The sequence below is a fragment of the Pollachius pollachius genome, assembly GCF_949987615.1.
Source record: "Pollachius pollachius genome assembly, chromosome: 14".
NCBI classification, from domain to species: Eukaryota; Metazoa; Chordata; class Actinopteri; order Gadiformes; family Gadidae; genus Pollachius; species Pollachius pollachius.
In genome coordinates, this window is record NC_136947.1 from 22,170,564 (window position 1) to 22,188,778 (window position 18,215).

The 18,215-nt window shown below is 40.5% G+C and overlaps 1 protein-coding gene across 2 annotated transcripts in view; it reads right to left on the reverse strand.

Moving 5' to 3' along the window:
• The window catches only part of paxip1 (PAX interacting (with transcription-activation domain) protein 1), a 28,011-nt gene extending 12,709 nt beyond the window's left edge, over positions 1-15,302 (reverse strand). For both annotated transcript variants that reach the window (XM_079750489.1, XM_079750488.1), the window contains exons 1-8: positions 15,124-15,302; positions 14,333-14,467; positions 13,834-13,877; positions 13,646-13,709; positions 13,208-13,318; positions 5,580-5,655; positions 4,972-5,484; positions 3,857-3,972 (exon numbers count right to left, since the gene is read on the reverse strand). In XM_079750489.1, coding sequence (XP_079606615.1) covers positions 3,857-3,972; positions 4,972-5,484; positions 5,580-5,655; positions 13,208-13,318; positions 13,646-13,709; positions 13,834-13,877; positions 14,333-14,467; positions 15,124-15,204 — 1,140 coding nt within the window. In that variant the 5' untranslated portion in view covers positions 15,205-15,302. The remainder of the gene's footprint in view (positions 1-3,856; positions 3,973-4,971; positions 5,485-5,579; positions 5,656-13,207; positions 13,319-13,645; positions 13,710-13,833; positions 13,878-14,332; positions 14,468-15,123) is intronic.
• Positions 15,303-18,215: the final 2,913 nt, after the last annotated feature.

The following is an 18,215-nucleotide window of genomic DNA, read 5'->3' on the forward strand; positions in this document are numbered from 1 at the left end:
AAGAACATGTAAAGTTATTTGTTTGGAATCCATTTCCAAACATAGAATTCAGCACCTAATAATAGTGCTGCCGCGTTTAGTCAACGTAATCGACCATGAAAATTAGTCAATGGCAATTTTTTCTTAGTAACTATTGACCGCCTATTTATTTTTGGCTCACTGTAATTCAGCGGCCCCCAGCCACTGGGGAATCTGAAGTCCAGATTCAACCACGACATGGAGGAGAAAGGGATTGTTAATGCTAAGTAGGTTTGAAGAGGCCTTGTAACATATTATAGCTGTCTGTGTGATGTCTAGTCTTTTCACTTGGCCCAATCAAACATTGTCGATGCCCAACAACATCATTCATTGAACAACAAAAAAGCAATTCATTGGAGGGTGGAGAATCCAAAACACATTTAAACAGTGTTTTCAAGTAATTTGAAAATAAGGAAACGGCGGGAGTCTGATAGATCTGTAAAGATTGAAAGTTGGCTACATTTGCGCCAACTCAGCTGTTTCAAATGGATGGTCCTACTCGTCCCTTTTTCCCATTAGACCGATGTTTAGAATTATATTATGATATATAACTTATTTTTCACGAGCAGAACATAAAAATAGACTGATGTGTAATTGACGCAATGGCAAAAAAGGATCTGGACCATTGTTGTCAAATGATCCAGTTGAGCTTTGCTAGGTTAACACAGGTCACAGAGCTAGCTTATCTTGTTTTGGATGCAATTTATTTGCGTGATTGCACAAGGACATACATTTTTCATATTGGATATCTATATATGTTAGCTTAAATGTAAAGGGACGGATACAATGAATTTTTTTTTCTTTCCGTGACGAGTGACGTGACGAGACACACCCGTCACAGTCATCGGAAAGTTATGCAATAATTATTGGAAACTATGAGTTATTGGAAACTATGCAATATTAAATTAAACGGAACCCCCTCTATAGGCCTATATACAACAACCATGGCGACCAGACATTAGGCCTACGTATTTTTGTGTGATACTGCACATAGAGAAAGACAGGAGCCGTTTTCAAAAGTCCACAAAAGATTTAAGACGCCAAGCTCTGAGACTTTGCTGTTGAACGCAAGTAGAGTCTCTGATGAGGCTTCTTCGCCTACAGCTCTTCTAACGGTGAGTAGGCTAGGAACGGAGGTTTGTGTGGGTGCGTGTCAGTCAGCACCCGCCGTGGTGTATGTGCGTGTTGTGTTAAGTGTTTTAAGAGTGGTTGGCTGCTTTTTTAGGTGTGCACTACTGCCCTCTCTGCAGCATAAGACCTTTCTACGTTGCCATGCTGGTTCGGTTGAGGCTTGGCACCCCGGCGATTTCACCGTCTTATCTCAAGTTTCCTGTGTATAACCGAGGGGGTAAAATCCCCCGTTCGTCAGGGCGCGGGCTTTCTTGGTTCACTGGAGAAGGCGGGGCTGCGCACGGCGTCTGGACCTCTTTAGAATAATTTGCATATTCCCAAATGTTTTTATTTTTTCATGAATCAAGACACCCTCATGCAAGAATGAGTTCATGTCGGAGTGTAGGCTACAAACGCGACTAACTATTTACAAGTTCAAAAACGCCAACATATTCTTTATTTTGCTGACCACTTGTTTTTTTTATCCAGACAAAAGCCTCGTAAGGACAGTTCCTCTGCGTCTCTCTCGTAGAGAGAGACGCACCACCTTTCAATGTCTTTTTTTAATGCGAATGCATCACCTTCTCTCACATGATCAGCAGCTTGCGGATTTTACATTCTCTCCAGTTAGAACTGCTCTTGATGATATCGCTGCGTTGTCTCTGTGGAGACAGTGCAGCATGGGGTAGAGGGAGTCGATTTTTTAACGCAATAATCACAATCACGTTTGCTGTTTAAAACGTGATCAGGCATGACATTTACGTGATTAGGGCATACACTTGTTTATATGTACGTCTTTTAAGAGTCATCTAGTGCTTGGTAGGCATATGAATAAGCCAGCTGACGGGCCTCCGTCGCAGTTCCAGATATGCACTTTCATTAATCAATTCCTTGAACTAGCCTTTGATAATGTTCTGGCCCGCCACCTACTGGCTGGAAAAATTGGCCGGAGGCCAAACTTAGTTGCAGATCCCTGTTATATGATATAGATATCCATGTATAATATGATATTATTTAGATATAGAGCTCCAGGACTCCCGCCGGAGCACCCGGAGTGTTCTAGAATATTTACAGAACACGGCCAAAAGCTGTGTGCGCCTCGCCATTGCGATACATCCACTGTAAACAGAGCGCATGGTACCGTGGCCGCAAGCTGCTCAGGGCCACACCCCCACCCTCCTCCTGGACCCGCCTCTAAAAAACGGCATGTTTGTGGAAATCTCATTGGGGGACTGGCTTGTAGTGGCTGTAATTCTGTGTACTTTGCACTTGCACTCATAAATAAGACCTGCTGAATTTTCAGTTTTATAACTGATTGTCTTATTTTGTTTACAAGTTACGGATGGAGTCTGGACATGATGTGGGGTACTTATTGTTTACATCTTAGATTACACAGTTCAGGCTGTTGCAGACTTCCATTGTATTTTTTACAATGGAAGTCCAAGCGGAAAATACACTGACTTCAACCATTCAGCCTTGGCGACATAGCCTTCTCCAGGGCAGCTCCCAGGCTCTGGAACACCCTCCCAACATATCCGTGACTACGAGTCCCTCACCATCTTCCAGTCCCACCTCAAGACCCATCTCTTCTCCTCCACCTACCCCTAGATCATCCACCAACCCAAGCCCCATCAACTTAACATGTCCTTTTGTTTGTTTATTGTTGTGCTCCTATGTAAAGCGCTTTGAGTGCGAGAAAAGTGCTATGAGGGTCGGCTTAGCTCAGGAGGTAGAGCAGTTGCCTTGTAACCATAGGTCGCTAGTTCGATCCCCAGCTCCTCCTAGCTGATGTTTGTGTCCCTGAGCAAGACACTTAACCCTAACTGCTCCTGACGAGCTGGCTGTCGCCTTGAATGGTTGACTCTGCCGTCGGTGTGTCAATGTGTATATTAACCGACGTAAGTCGCTTTGGATAAAAGCGTCTGCTAAATGCCCTAATTGTAATTCTATATGAGATTAGTATTATTATTATACCGAGGTTTGAACACGTCAGGGTTATCAAAATTGGTACACGTATAGAAACAGCACTTAGGCAGGTCTCTAAAAGTAAAAGGACCTCTTTAGCGACAGGGGGCGCCATAACACTGTGGCATTAGAATGTCAGCATGCTCACGGAATCTTGCACACAAGACGAGTTGGCATGCTACTAAGCGCATTGTCTTTCTTCATTTTTCGGTCAATCACTTTTTAAGGCACATTAATGGCATTTTACCTTATCTACCAAGCTCACCATACCTCCACATGTGAAAGACTTCTCTTTCTCAGAATGTAGTTGAATCTGCCCTTGGGATAATTAATGCCTGGACCTCAACAAAACATACTGCAAGAAATTGAATGATGTTTACTATGATTTAATCATCAAGCCATGGCCCGCATGCTCAGCATGTTGTAGGACCCAGTCATCTTTGCTTGCAACTATATTCATTATTAGGTATTCACAGTGTTTCTTTGGATACCTATTGTTATTGTAGGCTTTGGGTATTATTATTCCGTTTTGGTAACATCTATATATTATATATTTGTAGTTTAGTTTCTTTGCCGTTTCAACGATGTCATCAGGTATCGGCAATTTTTGATTGGGTCATAAGACATTGTACAGCCCAAGAGACCAAAATAACTTACAAAATGACATACAATCAATGCTCACATGTTCAAAAGGTAAAGGCTTCAACCAAACACTGACAACACAACACAACAGCAGTAGTTGAGGTTGTTAATTATTACTTACATGGGGGGCTGTCGTGGGTCGGTTGGCTTGCTGCATATCAGAGTTGTTGGTGATATTCCGTAGGGTTCGTGCTGCCGGACTCCATTCTGGGACCGCCTCCGAACCTGAAACTACCCCTTAAAGCCATGAAGAGATAGAAAAAAAAGTTAGATCTATATTTTGCCAATAAACATATATATAGTTAAATGTATGTCCTGGACCGCAGAAACTCTCGAAATATATAAGGGCAAAGGACTTAAGTGTATGAGAATTTTGCCACCCATTTCTAAAAGGTTTATGATGGAAAGAATCATAAACCAGGTAAAGTGTATCTTGGTCACATTTTGTCCATTTACTTCAGCAAGTTATTCTCAAATTGTGTTAATTACCTTAGAAACATGTTACATTCTACGTAATCCATGAACGCAGAAGTTCTCCTCAAAAATATATTTACAGTATGTATTTCTGAATTCGTGGTGGAAACAGGTGAGTTGCAAGTAACTTGTCGTGTCCAGCAATCTCAAGTTGGACGCGAAAGGCACAGTGTCCAAGTTACCGTGGGTCTAGCAGTCCTAACTGGTAGTACCTGTCCAGAATCATTCCTCTTTTTGCCCTGCTTTATAGCCATTCATTTGGCTTTCTTAGTTTTCAGTTTAAATCTCTAGAGCAGATCTCTTAAAGGGTTCCCCACTTAAGATCTCGATGGATCAATCAAGTCATGTTCTTGACTTGTGCCGATTAACATCTTCATGCTTTAGAGCTGTCAATCTTCCTCTATAATCCCATTCCTTATTATTTTTAATACTTAAATTCTTTATAATATCTACTATGTACATAAACACTGTATACACAGGTTTATGCATTGCCAAAACCACTATCAGCATGTTTTTAAACGTTCTGTCCACTAGAGGACATTCCACCAATAAACATTTTCCTTGCAGAGTAAATAATATAAAGACACAAAATGATATTATATTAACGGCGCATCTCGGCGGCGTCAATATCATTTTTGATTCGTGAAAATACATTCAAACCTATAATAATGAGAAATATTTTACATTGATTGACGATCATCAACACACACTTCAAAGAAACGAGAAACCCTGACCAAAGCCACACCCGGACCACATACAGACCTTGCTGTGTAGATTGACTGAGCGGAGCAGCAGAAGAAGCTCCATCCACTGCCGTGGCGTTCTCAGGCACAGAAGGAGCAGTGGTTCCCAGGCTGACGAGGCCTTGGGGGGGGGCCGGGTCTATTTTCCCAGCTGGCGCTGGGCGTCTTCTGGTTGCGTTGGTGGCCGCGATCGCCGAAGGAGCGACCACTTGTGTCCAGTTGAGGTTGCGCCCCTCCTTCTCCGCGGGGGAGTCGTCGTCTGAGTCGTCGAACATGCGCTCACTCCCGCGCTCCGGCTTACGTGATGAAGCGAAAGTGATGGAGGAAAGCTTTTTGGGGCCTGGTCGTCGGCGGGGGCTGTCGGGAGAATCGGCACAGGACGAGGCAGTGCTGGAGGGGCGTGAGGGCCGCGGGCTGTTGCTTCCATCAGAACGGGACCGCTGGTCGTATGACCCGTCACTCTCCCCTTCATCCTCAAGCTCCATATAGGTGAGGCGGGGGTGGTAGAATAATTCATCCTTTCTGGTGTTGCCTTTAGAAATTAAGCAAAGAGCCATGTTGGTGTAACCAAAGTTAACAAAATACATATAATAATTAAAATTCATATAATTCATCATTTGAAATTACCTTTAACAGAATCGATGATCCAGTCTGGGGTAACAATCTTTATGTAAGGATGCTTCAGAGCACACTCAAACTTGGGCTGGAAGTAAGAACAACACAACACAACAAGAAAACATTGTTAATGTCAAACAGAACTGATTCCAAAATAAGTCGATGCCGGGAAACCACTGAATTGTGTGGTGGCTAAGGAGTGTGTATAAAATTTACTTATAATAGTCTAATAGTCTAATGATCGGTTTCCTTTCATAAATAGTCCAGTCAGTACATCAGTAGTTTCACATTAAAGACCATTGTCTGACTTTTTAAACAAAGCTTTGCATGCTCCTTCAAAAGACATAAACTTGCAGAAACATCTTCATGTTACAGATGAATATAGTGGCATGTTTCATGAAAATAAAAACACTTTCAATGCAAAGCTGTATGCAGTTTAGGGATGTTAATGATTCATCGTCGATGAACAATTTATTGCAAGTGGAGTATGATTGATCAAACTTATAACACAAGGCCTCGTCAATGAAGTTATTTCAATAAATGTTATCTGCCTGAAAACAAACTACAACTGCATGGTAAACTGGTTTAAAACTACGGAGCAAGGGAGGGGATGTAGACTTTTTTTTTTCTATAATCATGGGGCTGATGGATTTAGTTTGATTGCGAGCTATGGCACCAAAGAGGTCCTTAACCTTTTGGAGACCTGCTTAAGTGTGGTTTATATACTCGTACCAACTTTGACAACCCTGAGTTGTTGTTTGAAGTCAGCGTTTTTTCCCCATTGACTTCCATTATAAGAAATCTCTCGACGAGCACCTGCAACAGTGAGATTCTAAAGCACACATTTGCACTCCGCGCTTCACGCCAAATGTGACAATCGCTCACACGACATCACATCCATACCTGGCAATACCCTGGCTGGGTATTGCCAGGTACCTCACAATTCAATTAAATTCTTTAGGTCTTGATTCGATTTGTTTCGATATCGATTCGATTTGATATTCATCCAATTGCTTCGATATGGATTCAATAATACGTGCAGATGACAAAAATACCTAAATATTATTTAGAATTAACCATTTCGAAATGAATTAACCATTTCATTGTGCTTTTACTAGCAAAAAGGGAATACACCATTGTATAGTATTCAGTGGTGCCTGAACGCGTTCATATTTTGGGCGAACGTGAACTGAACGTACTGTATTACTGCCTGATGAACGTTACTGTGAACTTGTTCATTCTGGTGTCTGTGAATGGCACGCTCACTCGGTTTATCTTCGTTCAATAGGGGGCTTATTATCAACACGGCGGATGGGCGCACAGAATGATCACCAAAAGAAAATTTGTTTGACCGGTTGCCATGGTTATCTCCGTGTGGTTCATTTGCAGTTGCGGTGTTGTCAGCTTACTGTTACATTAAGCTGTAATCAGAAAACGCGGTTATATGTTTTAGACCCTATAGTATCTGTGGTATAAAGGCTGGGACGAATTTGTACACTTTATGTTGAAAGTATAGACCGTCGCGATTTCCATTGAAATGAATGGTGCGGTGATTATTCTTCAACACGAGAGCTGGTTAATTGTGAAAAATGAATTCAACTGTAATCAGACAAAGCGGTTATATGCTATAGACCAGGGGTGTCAAATTCAAACTTACTGAGGGCCATGAATAAAGTCAGGGGCCAGACAGTTTTTCCGTGTGTGGGTTATTCTTACCAGCAAAACTGATAAATAAAGCAAAATAGTATTTATCAATTAAAAAATAACTTCTGAAATAAACAAAACACATTTGCATCACAGTACTTTTGTCTTTAACAAAACAAAAAAGATCTTTGTTACCAAAGATCTTGGTAACAAAGATCAAAGCAGCAAGTCGTATTTCAAATTGTACAGTCCCTGACAAAAGTCTTGTCGCTTGGGTACAAGCTGACCTTAAGTGCCCCTCAAATACATGTCTAATCAATTTTTTTTACAAGAAATGGTTAATTTCAACCCCAACAGCTTTTGAAATAATGTTTGGTGCCAAACGAAACTGTTGAAAAGCATTCTAACGTTCACAGCTTGGTAAAGCCCACTGAGTCAGTTTTTGCAAAGACCAAAGACTTGTCGCCTTGTCATATGATGCACCCAATCCTAGATTACAGCCTCACCTGTGATCAATAATTGATCAATCAATTAGTGGGTGTGCATAAAAAGAACCCCAGCACACCAGACCTTCATATCAACTGCAACATAACCTCTGACAACATACCTAAGATTCACCCTGAGACCAAAACGTTGATCATCAAGAGGCTGAAGACCAGATCCACTTCTGAGGCGGCTGACACCTTCAATGTGTCTCAGCGTCACGTACAAAGAATAAGAAAAAGATTTGAATAGACTGGAGATGTTTTTGACAAGCCCAGGTCCGGCAGACTCCGCAAGAAAACTGCTCGGGAGGACCGTTTGTTAGCTCGAAAATCTAAGTCCAGCCCCTTTTCCACTGCAGCAGAGCTCCACCAGGCCTAGTCTACTCAAGTCCCCATGTCAACCAGAACAGTTTGTAGAAGTCTGTCTCGAAATGGCCTCCATGGTTGAATCACTGCCCAGAAACCAGCACTAAACAAAAAGGCAATTAAAAAAAGGTATGGCATTTGTCAAGGCCCACAGCCTGCTAAAAGGATGGATGCTGGAAATGTGGCAGAAGGTGGATTTCTCAGATGAATCTTTGGTTGAATAACATCATAGCTGCCGCAAATACTGCAGGAGACCTACTAGAGCCCGCATGGATCTGAGATTCACCCAGAAAACAGTTAAGTTTGGTGGCGGAAAAATCATGGTCTGGGGTTACATCCAGTATGGGGGTGTGCGAGAGATTTGCAGGGTGGAAGGCAATATCAATAGCCTAAAATATCAAGTAAACGCCAAGTCGCTCAGCCACCTTTCATCCTCAAGCTCGGGGATGACCTTTTGTTTGCTTTCGATGAAACGAGCGATCTCAACGCGGGTATCAAAATCTTCGCAACACTTTCCCCCCAACTCAACCAGCGCACCTCCGTGTGGTATGGCACATCCTCATACACAGAGTTTTCCTCCTCTAAAAGTGCCCTGAATTGCCAGTGATTCAAGCCCCGTGAACACAAAGTTCACCGTTTTGGTTACAACTGTCATTACATGTCCCATGCCCAACACCTTTCCACAGAGGGCTTCCTGGTGGATGATGCAGTGGTAGGCTGTCAAGTTTCCTCCCGTGTGCCCCATCTTCTCTCGAACCAAACCACGGACCTCCCCGCACATCGCAGGTGCACCATCTGTTGTCATTTGCTCATTCCCCGTTCCACTTGTGTGAAAATGTCCTGTCCAGTAGTTGTCCCTTGAATCGATTTTAAATCCAAAAGTTCCTCAGTGACGGAAAACTGAGCATCCACCCCCCGGATGAATATGGAAAGCTGGGCAGTGTCCGTCCTGTCTGTACTCTTATCTGCAGCCAACGAATACGAAACAAATTCTTTGGCTTTAGTTTTTAGCTGGATCTGTAAGTCGGAGGCCAGCTCATCCACCCAACTAGCCACGGTATTTCGGGAGAGGCTGATATCTGCAAATGCCTGCTTCTTGTCGGGGCATACAACATCGCATACCTTTTCAATGCAATTTTTAATAAACTCTCCCTCTGTGAACGGCTTGCATGCTCTTGCTATTTCCTCCGCTATTATAAAGCTTGCCTTCACAGCTCCCTCAGACTGACTGTTGATGCGAGTAAATATGTTTTGCTGTTGTTGAAGGTTGCATTTTAATTCTTTGAATTTTTGCAGCCGCTGTTCCATGTCCATGTTTCCATAATGCTCATGCTTCGTTTCGAAACGCCTCCGAAGGTTATACTCTTTGAAAACTGCCAATGACTCTTGAGATACGAGACACATTGGCCTTTTTTTTAATTCACAAAATAAATATTCTGTTTCCCATCTTTCTTGAAATTGTCGATATTTATTGTCCACTTTTCTTTTTTGGGCCATTGTTTATGCTAGCTAGCTACCTTTGGAAAGCCAGATAGCATTTACGTTGTTTGTATCGTCTCTGCGTGAGAGTGGAGCGCGGGAGTGGAGGATGGCAGCGGAGCACTACAGCGCCTCCTGTGTTTCAACGTTGTATTGTTATGGACGTAAATTTAAACACTGCGCACGGGCCACATTAGATTGTCAGAATTTATTGGCGGGCCTGATTCAAAGTCTTGGAGGGCCATGTCTGGCCCGCGGGCCTTGATATTGACATATGTGCCCTAGAGTATCTGTGGTATAAAGGCTGGGATGAATTTCGATGTACAATCCATAACGTTAGCTCTATGGCTCGATCAGCGGACTAGAATACCACCTAGAATCATTGCTTGCTGGCCGGAAACGTAAAGGGGGGCTGTTTACGTTTGGTTGTAGTCTTTTCGTTTGGTTCTCCGTCCCAACTGTAGGGCTAGAACCGAACGAAAAGACTACAACCAAACGTGAACACCCCTTCCGTTTCAGGCCAACAAGCAAGGACTCTTCCAAAATAAATCAATGGGAATTACAAAATGCCCTAAATGTGCAATAAAACACGATAGAAACCGTATTTCGCTACGATACTTGATTCAACCACTCTATTTCATCCTAGACAAACCAGAAAGGAAAAAACATAATAGCTCACAGCAACATATTGAAAAAAAAAAAAACTATGAACTACTTCATTTTTGGAACTGTGAACTTATTTCAAAAATTTGAATTATGAACGTTTAACTGAACTAGTTCATTTTAAAATTTGTGAACTGAACTTTGAACTAGTTCACGTAGAAAGTGAACTTTCCCAACACTGATAGTATTGTTCCTGAGCTAAACTTACAGCATAAAAGTAATAATCATAACATGGACAAATGTAAAAGGGCATGTACATTTTGGCATACTCGCTTCTAGATTACAATGACTGAGTATGCTTCTTTTTTTTTTTTTAATGGAAATAATCGATTTCAAAAAAATTCTGAATCGAAATTGAATCGAGAACAAATAAATTGCAGTGCATTGATGAATCGATATTTTTTCCCAACCCTAATGGATGCTGAGCCACACCAGGGACTGAAAATGACCTCTATTGATCCAGACATCGCAGGATTGTGTTTGCATTTGTATAGCCAGCCGACTGTTGATGCCCCTGGTCAAACTGTACGCTGCTGAATAGGGTAGGCCTATGCTACCGTAGTGTTTTATTTTACAACGTTGGTCATAATGTCGGTACTTGAAGATCCAAATATTTTCTGAGGTTGTACGTACGAAAGTTTGCGAACCACAGGTTTATGTAATTATTCTGTTAGCTTTGATCCAAGGGCAGGCTTGTCCTAGCTGTGTCGAGGTGACCCTAAGCGAGACAGATAACCCGAAATGTCCTTGATGAGCTGATTGTAGCCTTGCATGGTTGACACTGTTGGTGCGTGTATAAAACTGGTAGTAAGTCACTTTGGATAAAAGTGTCTAAGTGTAATGTAAATGTAAGTGCAGAGCCTAAATCTACCCCTACTAAGGGATTTAGTTTAGGATTCATAATATCATCCGGAGGCGCACACAGCTTTTGGCTGTGATATTCTATATCATATCATATAATGACCCAGGTACTCATAAGCAGTTGTGCTATTGTCCTATAGTGCTATAGGGCTACCAACTGACAACGCACTAGATAGTAATCTCCGCAACAATAAATCCATTTCAGGCTGAAATCTTCCACTTATTCCGTGTTCTAGCTTTATTTACTCTAGCCAAGTAGTATCCACATTGATTCTTTCATTTGCATAACAACCACACGTGTTCTATTACTTTTGATACCAAGATTAAATATTATAACAGTTTGAGTTATACTCAGTTACCTTTGGATATCTTATTTTCAGAAAAAATAAAAAGTCTTTGCATTTGGGAGGGAGGGGCTTAACCCGGATACTAGGGTTGTACGATGCATTGTGAATCAGTTCAAAATCTATTTAAAAGTGTGTAAAACCAGTTGAGAAAGATAAATGGGTTAGAGGGCGTAAACTACTTTTGATTACATGTGAATACCGGTCTTATGTTGGGCCACGATATGGATTTTGCTATACCATAGATACATTTGTATCTTCATAAATTCTAAATTTGGCATTTATATTGTTTTGTTGGAAATTATAAACGGTTAGTAACTATCTTTTTGTTATTTGAATGAAAACATACTAATTTGGAGAAGAAAAAAAAGCACGTAGACCAAACATGGTTTTTGCTTCATTTGTGCATTGAGTGCATGCTACCTCAACTCGACAAAACAGGTCTACTACATGCTACCTTTTGTTCAGCTGCGTACTCTCATCGCGGCTGATGCAAATAGTTTTTAACGTGTGACTAGATGTCATTGTTCATCAGGCGTGACTTGTGAAGTGCATTTTGTTTATGTTAGCGTTTCAGTTTTGGAAAAAACAGTTGATATATTTGGATGTGCTTCTTCTCTTTTTAGGGACCATGACACGGTATCCAACCTGCATCCCATCCCAAGCCTTTTGTCTAGGGCATGCTCTCACGACGCATCCATTTAAAAAGGGACTCTGTTAGTAATGGCACTCTGACTGCATCAAGATCACACCGCCTTATTCTCATTGCAGAATCTTTTTGGAATCAATATTAGTTAGTTCCTTTCTTTCTTTTTTCAAATGTTTCAGGCCTGTACAATTAAGAAGAGACACTGATAATGGGTGGCAATAGTTTTCGGTGTGATACGTGCCAAGGATTTGATCAGTGCTGGAGAGTAAGGAGGTCTCCTTATGAAGTCCACTTCAGAGAACCACAGAAATGTAACTTATTCATCAAGGAACTCTGAAATTGTTACATTTCAGAATACCACTGTTGCAGGTGCTGGTCGAGCCGTTTCTTATAATGGAAGTCAATGGGGAGAAAACGCTGACTTCAACCATACAAAAGGCAAACAACTCAGGGTTGTCAAAGTTGGTACGAGTATAGTTAAGGACCTCTTTGCAGCAGGGGGCGCCATAGCTCACAATCAAACTAAAACCATCAGCCCCATTATTCAATCAATTAGCTTCAGAGCAGCCCAGGGACTTGAAACTTATTGTGCTCACTTATTAGCCGTGCTAACATGGGGGATTGTTTTACAGACTTTATTGTGAAATTTAGGAGACGTATAATTTTGAGAGGCAACAATGACTGAAGATGATGAATGATAACCAATCCAGGAGTTGAGAACTCACACAATGCATGTCCAACGCAAACAAACTTATTGTATTTAGATGTAGGCTTTACTTTAGCCCATAGTGTCAAATTGGATTTATTTGTTTAACAGACATTGATTATAGTTGGTTTGTTCCTAGCAAGATAGAACCCACAAAACTATATTTCATTAGTTTTGGTTTGCCAGTCGCCTCATTCTGACCCTAGCAACCAATTAAATTTGACATTTTTCCTCTTTTTGCTTCCTGATCTAAATAGCTTGTTGAAAACGGAGTTCATTTAAATGATTTACAGCGACAAAACCAGGCCTCTATAAAATCACACATTCACCACAACACATGCCACTCAAGTCAAAGACACCACTGCCAATCCACTGCACTGGTAACACGGATTCTGGGTACCGTCAGACAACTTTTAAATGAATCTTATTAAATGGCAACTTACCCCTTTTGGTTCTTTGACCACAAGGTGCGTGATGTTCTTGTTTAGATTCAGCTGGCAGTCTCCTCCGTAGAATGTAACATAAGCCCAAAGAGCGTTGAGATCATCAGGCAGCTAGTCCATGAATAACAGAATTTCATAATTCAATCAACTTTTCACAGATACAAATGTTTTCTCTAGTCCGACTGGAGTTTCATATAGATTCTGTTATAAATGAATCAGAAAATAAAAACCTAAAATCGGTATTTAAGTTACAGCTGGATATTTGTTAATAAATATCTGCATTCGGACACGTTACAAACACAGTAGAGAAAATGGTTCTCAAATAAAATAGGCTATACCTGAAAGAAAGGTCAGGTCAGTGAAGTTTATCAAAGATGTTGACAATGGTTGTCTCATGAAATGTCCACCAATGTACTACTATATATGATCAACTCTTACTTTTGGAAGACAAGCTGTTACTCCAAAAAATATCTGTCCGGACTCTGGGGAAAATCCAGTAACTCTGGAGAAACTTCTGTTAAGGGAGAAACCACAATAGCAAATGTACAAGTACATCTTTATTACTATTAGGTATGCATTTTCATGCAATGTGAAACCAATTCAAACAATGGGCTATTGAAGGATACGGCAGAAGATCTCCACAGCGAACCGATAGGATCACCCAGGAGGGCTAGAAAGAATAAGAGAAAACTGTTAATTCAGCATGTACGCACAGAAAACTAAGTCTAAAAAAACTAAACAGGATTAAAAGATGTTAAACATTCATGTGGGGACTGAAAAAAGTAATTATTTGCAAAGCACTTACATCAGTAAATGATAATGTTACACCTTTTACTGACTACCATGTCCATGATTGTGTAGAATAACTTAATTCAAGAATGAGACATATGTTTAAAACAAAATAGCCTAACTGCTATCATACCCTTTGCAACAATGTTGAAACCAAATTATGCATTGGTGTATTTTTTGGCTGTGTGAGAAATAACAAGAGCTGTGATAACAGAACTGCTAAGTCTTTATGGTTGACATTAATATAGAGATGACAATACATATATGAAGGCTGCCAACGCTCTTTAGAACAAGATCACACTACAGTTACAACAGGAGACTCCATCTTTAACTCACCTTTACCACAGGCAGATCAAAGACTTCTCTTGACTCGCCCACCTCTGGGTTGTCCCCATCCTCTGCAATAATATGCGTGGCCAAGGCATTGTAAGACACCTCCTTGCCTTTCCCAGCTTTAAGCAGCTTAACTACCTATAATGGCCAAAGCATATTGAACAAAAATGCATAACCAAAATAGAGATCTTAGCAAACACCGAAGTTAAACGACTATTTCGAGGCAGAGACACAAGACAACATGCACATGTGCACAAGACAACAACTAGGAATCACACGCAGGTCTAGTCTGTGCGTTTCGACTGCTCTGGTTGGAATCTGGAGTGGATAAAAGTGAATATCAAAGCAAAAGCAATAGTTCACACATTAATGGAGTTCCCGCAGAACAATGGTCATCTGATTTCACCCCAATCACCAATTGTTACAAGGGGAGGTGATCGAAATACCAACACAATCATATGAGAACTACGTATTCCAAAATAACAGACATGAACTTGTTAGCTGAGGGAGAAGCTATCGATATCAAAGTGTCACACTACGAGCTAACCTTATCCATCCTAAATTAACCAGCACCAGTTATTAAGGTTATTCTCAATAAGCAATGCGGCCAAAACGGTCACATATATGTTGGTCACCTCTCAAACATTACCAATGTAGGCAGTGACAGCAGCTTGCTTATCCCCAATAGCCCGATAGCATGTTAGTGGCTAGCCTATCCAGTAGATGTCATGTTGGTGAAACGAGCTGGTTAGCATGCTAGGTAAGAAGCTATAAGCTAAGGTCCAAAGCCTTACCGTCTCATCAATGTCCCCGACCAGGTAGAATTTGACATCTTTAAAAAGTTCTTCAGGGACCTTTGACTCTTCGTCAGACATGATTGTCCATGAATAGGTGACCACGGTGAGTTGAAAGGAGTGGAGATAGACCAAATATCCAGAGGCTAACAGGCCCGCCGCCACTCTCTGTTTTCTAAAGCCGCTCTAGCGCCAAATCCAGAGTGGACGGCACCATGCTGAGATGGACAGGGGTGCTACCTCTTTTCAAAACATGGAATACCTTACTCTGTCGAAATAACACCACTATCTTTTGTGTTTCCCTATTACATCTTCATTAAATCGTCTCTGTCACGGTAAAGAATTTTTCCAATAGATGTATATGAATGATTATTATTAAGAATGACCAATTACACCCCTGTAATGTGTAGCGCTATGGGTTGCGAGATATAGCAGATTCCGGGTTGGAGATAATAATCCGCCAGATTACATTTATTAGAACTAAATGGTGAAAACAATGGTGGACGTGCAGTGAATGGAAATAGTCAATACAACAATGCATTAATTAAAATAAACATACTGGGGTTTGTTGGTAGAGAATATGCAGTGGATTGGAGGCAGGTGTTCTCATCCGGTAGCCTATTAAGTATTACTTCCCGGCTAGAAAAGTGACATTTTAGGCTAGAAAAGTTTAGATTGTTTCCAAAAGGGCTTACTTTACATCAAACCTATAAAATATTACGAATGACCACAATGTTTTTCTTTGTGCTCAGAGAAAGCTGATTCCAAGAGCCCATCACGGACGAGGGCGGAGTGTACACTCATACCTAATTATTATTATTATTATTATTATTATTATTATTATTATTATTATTATTATTATTATTATTATTATTATTATTATTATTATCGTAAAACGTTACGAATGAAACCAACACAGAAAGACTTTATATTTCACCCTTCTCTCTAATCATTTCATGGTTCAGTCCTGCGGTGATCCAGTTTTCGGCACAGAGCGCGCTGGAGTCTCCTCTAGTGACTCGGTGCGCCTGGAGTAGACCAAACGGTCGAATGTCATCAGATCGGACAGGTCGTCCAAGTAGGAGACATCAGAAACGAAAAGCGGGGCAAAGAAAAGCTGAGAGGGAGGAAAAGGGCAGTCAATCGGTCACCTATTTTTTTTTTCTCCAAAGAACGTTGCATATTTATTCACGGATCTTTCTTTGGTGCTCATTAACATAGTTACCTAGTGAATCTTATTATCTTATATCATTGAAATAGTTTTTCAAACCTTGAATACATGTATATCTATATCTATATATGAATCAATATATGAAGGAGACAGGTTGATGAACCGATAAATCTTTTAACTGAGGAAGCTTACATCAGCAAAGCATACACTCGTTTCCTTGTACTTATCTACTGGCTACAGCCTGATCTCTAAATACTGACACCTAGTGGGGAAAGGTGATAGCACGGTATGAAGACGGTCTGGGTTTTTTCTGTGACATTTTACAGAGGTTTTTAGAACCAGAGGGGCATTACTGGCGTTGACAAACTTTGAAAACCCATTGACTACAATTTCAAACACAACTGAATTCCAATGATTTCTTGATTAATGAGAGATGTCACTCATGTACCTCTGACAGACATAGGCTATATCAATGGCCAATGACAGTAGGTTATATATTGGCTAATTAACACTAGACTACACTAGAGCTATCAGTCTAATACACTCAGGGTCGTCAAATGGGTTTTATGGCTGGTGGGTGCTTAAGGTTGGAGGTCCAATTATAGTCTTTCATTAAGTCCCAAAATCTGTATAAGGGATGGGTTTATTATCTTTGATCCAAAATCCAAGTATCAACATCATAATTATTATCATGAATTGAGCTTGCAACAGCAATTCCTCAAATTTTGTTTTGTTGATGTTTCAAAGCCTTTGATTATAATAGTCTATGGAAAAACAGAGTTTTCAGTTATGAACATCTGTGTAAAACAATACTTGAAAACATAGAAGTAAATGCACAATATATTCTTGTGTATGTGTTTATTCTTAATTGATATGTTACTTCTAAGTAAAACTGTCAAGCTAGATCAGCTTCCTTAAAATACGTAAAGTAAGTCAGGTACAGCTGATATGGGATGACTACATCTAAGAATATTAAAAGATCAAGAACAGTCTGCAAATCCATAATGTCACAATCTGTTCCCCGATTGTTCAACTCATGGCTATGGAGGAATGGTAATGGTATTAGGCCATGGTAATAGCCAAGTAAAAGAGACCATATTCTAGCAGTGCAGAACATTTTTTGTAGAAACTGTAGGAAACAATAACAGTTTGCAATAAATGATAATAATAGAAAAACACGAGAATTATAAGGAACTATTTTGCACATTGTAGCCTACAGCATACGACAAACTACTTTGGCCACACACACACACACACAAGATAGATGCACCTTGTCTTGTCAAAAGCATACCCATCATATATTGTAAGAGACTCTAGGGCCTGGTTGACTATGATTTGCACCATCTTCTTGATAAATAAACATAAATAAACAATAAATAAACAATAAAGCATGGGTTCGATACTGGCAGCTTTCAGTCGGTCCTGTCTAGTTTAACAGACAACAGTGGAATGATGTGCCAGGATCAAAGTCCCTGGTCAGGCAAATCCTAATCCCTGATACTATAATAGTTTGTCCTCAAAGGATTCCTCTGGGTAAACGGTTCATTAAGCAAGTGTGAGGGACCGACGCGGTCACCCCGAGTATTGGGATGCGGACTCAATGGACAAAAACGTTTTATTTCTTTTATTTTTCTTCAAAAAATAAATCAACAAAAATAAATCCAAAGTTCAAAATATAAATGAATGTTGCAAAAATAGCTTTTAGCAATTTACCAATTTAGCATGGCATAGCATAATTTGGTATACCATAATTTAGCATAAGATAACTATAGCAAATCTTCAGCATAGCAAAGCATAAATTTAGCACCACATAACAATTCTAGTACTGGGTCTCATTCCCCGATAACGATGGATCCACGCTCATACAATCATTCTCACGATGGATCTTGCGAACCATCGTGAATATCTTTGGAGCGTTTCC